Source organism: Rutidosis leptorrhynchoides, chromosome 2, assembly GCF_046630445.1.
Source record: "Rutidosis leptorrhynchoides isolate AG116_Rl617_1_P2 chromosome 2, CSIRO_AGI_Rlap_v1, whole genome shotgun sequence".
Taxonomy (NCBI): Eukaryota; Viridiplantae; Streptophyta; class Magnoliopsida; order Asterales; family Asteraceae; genus Rutidosis; species Rutidosis leptorrhynchoides.
Window position 1 is genome coordinate 196,496,130 of NC_092334.1, and position 7,462 is coordinate 196,503,591.

Here is a 7,462-nt window from a genome sequence, read left to right on the forward strand (position 1 = left end):
TCCATTCGTATTCAACTTTTAAAGTACATACGGATTTTCTCTTCCCATCGACACTAGGAATTGCCATTTTGATGTTATCTTTTAACTCTCTATCTGACGAAACTTAAATCAATGCTCGAGCAAAATTAGGCCTCCCCCACGACTCTAAACACATTGTACTCGTGTATGAATCTAACTTCAGAGGATAACCAATATTTGATGCTATGACGCTTAATCCTATCTCAGTAAATCCTGCAATCGGGACATCATGTATTTTCACCCAAATCGGAACACGGGTTAAATCCTCCTTTGTTAATGAAACATCAGGAGACCATGAATTAATAATTATAGGAGTTGAACGAATAATCCACGGGCCCGATTCTAACACTCCTAGCAATCCTGTTTCCGTAGCAAACTTAAAGAAGAAGAAACCCTTAGAGTTCATCATTATTTTTTCCAATCCAAACTTCTTCCATACGTTTGTAACATAATTTTTAACCACCGGATATGCCACTCGTTTGCCTAAAAAATACCCATAAAGAGTATTATTGTACCGTTCATTCACTTCCAAAATAGATGCCAGCGGCAATTCTACATCTATACCATCCTCCAAACTAGCAGAACGTTCAATGAACCTGAAGTCCACTGTTTATTTTTTTTTTAGGAATAGATCCCCCAGCCGCCTGAAAATACGAAACAGAAGGCATATGATTTTTTTTCACTCCTATATTTATCCTCCATAGGACAATTAAGAATTGGCTGTTTATCTTGCTCAAGTGAATCAAGATCTCTAATTTTCTTCTTTGGCGAATCAATATCACCAACTCTCTCTTCATGTTCCTTGATCTTGGGTTCGACATCTTTTTCAGAAGAATATGAAGTTGTTTAAACGCTTATTTGTTCATCGCCCATATTAACGACATGATTATTGATCTGTGGTCCCACACCATCCCCTGTTGTTACATTAACAGAAGTAGCAGATGGGGAAGAATTACCTGCCACATCACTAGTCAATGATTCGGTTTGTAAATCCCTAGAGTGGGTTTTAGATTTCGCTGCTGATAGATCAGAAGCATCCGCCATACAATCATCAGTCTTCTTCTCAGTTTCAAGCTTAGATGATGCGTCATCGCTAACCTCGATATTCTCATCGCCTCCAATAGTTCGACTTCGCAACACCTTTGCAACTGATTGAGATTCTTTCTTCTTATTGTTATTGTTTCCTGGATTCTTACCCATGGCCAATCAAAAGGTCCAAGCCACCGGCTAGAGGCCGGTGGATGGAGGAAGAAAAAAGAAAGAACGGGGGCTACAAAACCAGAAACAGATTAGATCGGAGAAGGCGGCGAGAAAAAATTAGTGTTTTTGATGAGTGGGGAAGATGAAAACGTAAGAAGCAGTAAGAGATTTGGGAGCGTCTCTTTTTTAGAGAGAGAAAGTTAATTATTCTAGAATTTGAATATTTAATATCTACATGTTTTTATACTAACTTTATGAACCAAACTCCGCAATAAAACAATAAGAATTATAATTCCAAAATATTTGTAACACTTTGTTATATACGTCTCAAAAATAAATTCGAGTCAATATTGACGACCATTACGGTGCCAATGCGCGATAACTAAACAACTTCTAATTATTACTCTGACGTGGACAGAGTTTGAGTTATGTGAGTGACATGGCTAAGTTTGTGAGATATAAGAGTGTCGTGAAAAGGGTTGTAATAGAGAATTATGGAAAGAAAAAGAAGAAAAATGAAAATAAGGACGTCTAAGAAATGCCCGTGATGAAAATGTAATAAGGTCTAAAAAAATGTCCGTGATAACATGTTGCACGCCTTGACATTTTTGCATGTTAGACCATCCCTTACGGCACATAATGACGCTCACCAATCCTATATTTGGCACGTAAATGTTGCCCAATTTTAGGGGCGTTGGGCATTTGTATATGTAACAATTACCTCACCAAAAAGTTTTAAAATATAGCTCAATGTCAGTCAGTCGTAACTCGTAACATGTGATATTAACTAGGGATGGCACCCGCCGATCGTGGGCGCGGATCCACTATATCCATCACCCGCACCTGTGGATTTTTTGATGATCCATTAACTAGCGAATATTAGTTAACGGATTTATATTCAGATCCTTGCCAGTACCCACAAATATTGGGGGGTAGCGGGTTTACCCGCGAATCTTATTTATGAAGATATATAAATTAAAGAATTCAAAAATTAAAAATTAATATCATTACATAATTAAAAATAACATGAATAACATGATTCAATCATACATTCATGTTCATGTTTATGATATAATAAAATGAGAAAACATATATTAATTATATATATATTTTTTCTAATATATGCGACACTACAATGTTTAAAATTAACAATCAAAATTTATTTGCCAAACTAGGGTTGACGAATTAAAAGATATAGCTAAAACTTAATGTAGATTATTAAGACAGTATAATAAACGAAACAAACAACAACACATTTTGATTATATAATATATGTAATGTGTAGTTGTGGAATGCTCTAGTTCATAAAAAGTTCCATACTAAAAAGATATGAGGAATGTAGAAACTTATAGGAGTAAATTTTTATTAATTGGACATTTATTCAAGGTGGTGATTTCTAATCTTTAAGAACTGGTATATTCGTGGATCATTCAAACGGATATTGCGAATTTTCGAATGGAATTTTACCTGCAACAGATCTATTACATTCATCAGCCACCCACGACCTGTTAGCGCGTACATGATTACATCCATCGTCCACCCGCAAATAAAATCTTTTAATTTTGTTCGCCCATCACAAAAGCGAATACCCACAGATCTAGTTTTTTTTTTTTTTTTTTGGATCCATTGCCCATACCTAATATTAACGTCGGGCTATAACTCTTGTTACGAATGGTATTAGAAAAATAAATCACGTTGAAAATGAATACTTACCATATATCTACACTAGCACACACCCGATGACCCGATCCAACCTTTGAATAAATTACTCCGACGCTCAACAAAACTAACATCAACCCTCTCACACACAACCACACTGTGGCTATGGCGACTTCATCAACATCAGCCTACACACCTCCTGTTCAGACCGGAATATCCTCGAAACACCAACCAATTCTACCTACTTCAACCTCCTTTGTCACGTGCTTCACCACACGCTCACCGCTTTCTATTCGATCAATATCACGGCCGGCAGTCGTTGCGGCAGCAACTAACGCCGTTGAAATTGAGAAACCGGCGGGTACGAAACCTAATTCGAAGGTGTTACCGTTTAGAGTCGGTCACGGATTTGATCTTCATCGATTGGAGCCTGGATATCCACTCATCATCGGAGGCATTAGTATTCCTCACGAGAGAGGTTGCGAAGCTCATTCCGATGGTAATTTGTTTATGTTTTTTTAATTTTGATTATAATTACTGAATATTAGGTGTTCAATTTTGTAAGGACCTATGTATAATTAGTGTGTGAAGTATACTTTTATTTTTTTTATTTAAATATTTAAATGACAATTTTATCGATTAGAAAATAGGAAATTGGAGATTATATAGTTTTGAGGTATATAATAGTTCAAATACTTCTCAGTGAGCATATAAAAGAGTCTTATTAGATAGATATATTTTTAGAATAGTTACAGATTTTGTGCGAAATATACCAAATGTATGATACAATTGTAGGGAGTTAAGTTGGAGGTGTTATATAAACATTTCTTTGGTTCATTTAAATAGGAAAAAAAAAAAAAGTTAAGGAGTATATCGTAGTGGCTCAATGAATTGGGAGCCTAATTCTTACTTGATTGTGTTGTTGTGATGCATCTGTTATGCTCAGCATTATGATTGTTTGATGAAGTGTAGTTGTGTGTTTTGTGTATTTTAGGTGACGTGCTGTTGCATTGTGTCGTTGATGCAATTTTGGGTGCATTGGGGCTACCTGACATCGGGCAAATCTTTCCTGACAACGATCCGAAATGGAAAGGCGCAGCATCATCCGTTTTCATCAAAGAAGCTGTAAGTTTCTTGTGATAATATCAACCAATATAATCGTTATGCTGTTACATTGATGCTTCACTACTAACTTTAATATCGTCATAAATGTGCTCGCTGTTGGAGTATGATACCAAAACAAAGCGAGTGGAAGCATTTTAAAAATTTACAAAATCATACTCTTCCAAGGACCCATGTACAAAACTTTTAGCAAACAAAATATAAATAAACGAACAAGAATAAGTTAGATTACAACCTTTGTAGTCTTTGTTGAGAATCCTAGCTTGGAGAGAACCCAAATGAGAGCTCCTCTATCCGGTAGACACTCAAAGTTCCAACCTTATTTTGATATACACCTTCTAATTCACCAAAACCCTTTCTCTCCTTTTGTTTTCAAGACCACCGAAAGAAAAAAAAAAAAAAAAACTTGCAAAGTCTTTCAAATTTTTTTTTTTTTTTTCAAGTACTATTCTTCCCTTTTGTTTATTTTAAACCACCGATTGTTTTAAAGAGAGAATTTAAAGGAAGAAAATGTGAACCCCTTTTTGAGTTAGTCAAAAGATGCAGAGGGTGGGATTCCTTTTTGAGAATGCATGTATCGGTTAAAAAGAACACAAGCATGCTGTTTTTTTTTTTTTTTTTTTTGTCTTTTCAAGGTGAGGTAGCATGCTTATTGAGGTAGCATGCTTATTAATTAATTATAAATTAATTAATCTCAAAATTGTATTTATTTATTAAACCAATAACAATTGATTAATAAATTAATTCCCGATTAGAAGGTGTATCAAAAAATTTACGATTGGCCTTTGTGTGTGAATAGGATAAATGGACTTTATATTATTTAATTTCATGGGCATACCTTCGGAATATATGTACCACGGTCAAACCACGGTTGAACCGTAACCAACCCGAGAACATATTTCCAACACTCGCTTCATTCTAATTTCAAGCTTATGGGATCGATTGTTCCTGGCTGCATACAGTACCTATTTCTTACGTATGAAGGTGTAGAAATAGTAACTAATGTGTGGCATTCTGACTTTCTATCATCTTAAATAATAAATAAATGAAAGAGATCTCAGAATTAAACCTCACTATTGATGCTTCATTACTAATCTTGATATCATGTAATATTTACTCGCTTCATTCTTGTTAATATTAGTTCTTAACTACCTGCCACATGGAAAGCATAAATTGACTTGCTAAAGTACAAGGAATTTGTCTTTGTTGACTTCAGTAAAAAAGTCACCGGCTTATAAACAAGCATATTCCTGTTATCCCGTACAATATACGGTTTGTGGTATGTGGTTTGTTATTGCTATGTGTTATTATGATAATGAATTATAATACAGTAAGCATGAGTGAAACATAGGCATGAATAAGAACTACAAAAGTAAAAAATTCACATCTTACAGCTGCACATAGTTGACACTTTGCTAATAATGTATCTATAAAGCTATCCTTTATGCTATCTATATGTATTCCTGCAGTTATCTGTTGACTCTGCTCAGTTTATCGTTATCAGTATGATATATCACATGATTGATAACCTAATTATTACACCCTGCAAATCAATTATGTTATTAACTCAACCTTGGATTGATCTAAACTCAGGTAAGACTGATGGACGAAGCGGGTTATGAGCTAGGAAACTTAGATGCCACTTTGATACTACAAAGACCAAAACTAAGCCCTCATAAAGAGGCCATTAGGGACAACTTGTCTTTACTCTTAGGTGCAGACCCCGCCGTTGTGAACTTGAAAGCTAAAACCCATGAAAAGGTAGACAGCCTTGGAGAAAATAGAAGTATTGCAGCTCATACCGTTGTGCTTCTAATGAAAAAGTGATGGTAAATAAATAAACAGCCTATTCCATTGTAAGAATTATACTTGCTACACTTTCATCATTGTATTAAAATCCAAAGCCAGATGAACAATAATAATTACTGTAGTATACGGTTTAATAATTGCGCACATTTGACTAGTGATTTGTTTTCGGCCCAATCACATTCGGGCATGTACTGTAAATGTCAATATGGAAGTTATGAATATATACTTTTACCCTTTTAGGACTGGTAATGATCTTCCAAGATCCTAGAACTAGAATCCATACACGATAAAGACAGACCCATTGTAACTGCTTTGTTATGGGTATGCTTTTAGAGTTTAAGGTACTTATAACTTATCCTATGTGCATGAGACTGTGATATGATGTTGCACTTTAAATTCGTTTGTCTGCTTGTTGAACGAGAATATGCTAGTTAAATCAAGAACTACATGAATTATTACATTATTATTCACCTTTTGTTTTACCGCTTAAGTTTGAATAATATAGTCGTTAGTTTCTATTGCTTGTCTACCTTTGCCAAAATGAGGCAGTGATAAATTCAATATTTTTTTTATATCCATTTTATAAAGTGATCGAAGTTGTTCATTATTCGCGTGTACAATACAACTTGTTAATGTACAAAATTGGTGGATATATTATAATTATTATAATTATAATTATAATTATAATTATAGGCCATGAGCTTGTTACTGTTCATAGTGGTATGACTATCCTTAACTCCAACTTTAGGGGTAATTTGGTAATTCGCCATTTAAAAATAAAAACTTGTTGTCATTGTTTTTTTCACTTCCTTTTTCCCCTTCTTTTCACATTCATTTATTTTTCAGATGTTCCATTAACCGACTGTTAACCGTTTTTATAAACGTTCAATTAATCGATCGTAACTGACCAAACCCATCCCACAACGAAAAGCGAGTTTTTTTTTTTTATCCTCGTTAAGGACATTAGTGAACATATCATCAAATCTATAGTCCACTCACAACAATACTGTAATGATCCATTTGATGATGTCAATATATTTATTAACGCTAAATGTAATTATGTGCCAACATAGGTTCCTTAAAATGCTCTAAGTATGAATAATACCAGTCTGTGGTGTGTCTTAGTTTTTAATTGTGCTACCCATGATATCAGCACAAGATGGTCAATAGTTGGTTTCCTTATGAAGACTCAACAAATGCTGAAGAACCAACAAAATATCTATACAAGGAACGACAAAATAGTAAGCAACAACAAACACTTAGACAGATTGTGTCTATTCTTCCAGACATAATTTGTTTCCTGTGTTGTCAAGCATGTCATTCGACTTACATCGAAGAGGAAGTTGAAGAAAGAAGGTTGCACATCAGCGGTGATAAGTGACCTTACAAGACAACGTGGAATGAAGAACTAAATCGCATGCGCAGTTCATTGATGAACTTGTCAACGCCTTGGGAACACAACATTTTAATTTATTATTCAATAAATATGTACGCCCTTTTGGGATGTTCCCACAATAGTCACATGCCCACACTAGCTTTTTATCAAACCCGTCGGCCAAAGTACATTTCAACAGTATACTATTACAATTACAACTACCATATACAAAAAGTTCTAAAGCAGACTTAGAACCATTCTTCTTCTTTCACAGACATC

The 7,462-nt window shown here is 34.7% G+C and overlaps 1 protein-coding gene across 1 annotated transcript; it reads left to right on the forward strand.

The window, feature by feature from the left end:
• Positions 1 to 2,963: 2,963 nt before the first annotated feature.
• LOC139891629 (2-C-methyl-D-erythritol 2,4-cyclodiphosphate synthase, chloroplastic) lies at positions 2,964 to 6,047 on the forward strand. Its single transcript, XM_071874609.1, has 3 exons — positions 2,964 to 3,376; positions 3,872 to 4,002; positions 5,593 to 6,047. Exons 1-3 carry the CDS (start codon positions 3,043 to 3,045, stop codon positions 5,824 to 5,826), a joined length of 699 nt encoding a protein of 232 aa, XP_071730710.1. The 5' UTR covers positions 2,964 to 3,042; the 3' UTR covers positions 5,827 to 6,047.
• The last annotated feature ends 1,415 nt before the right edge of the window (positions 6,048 to 7,462 follow it).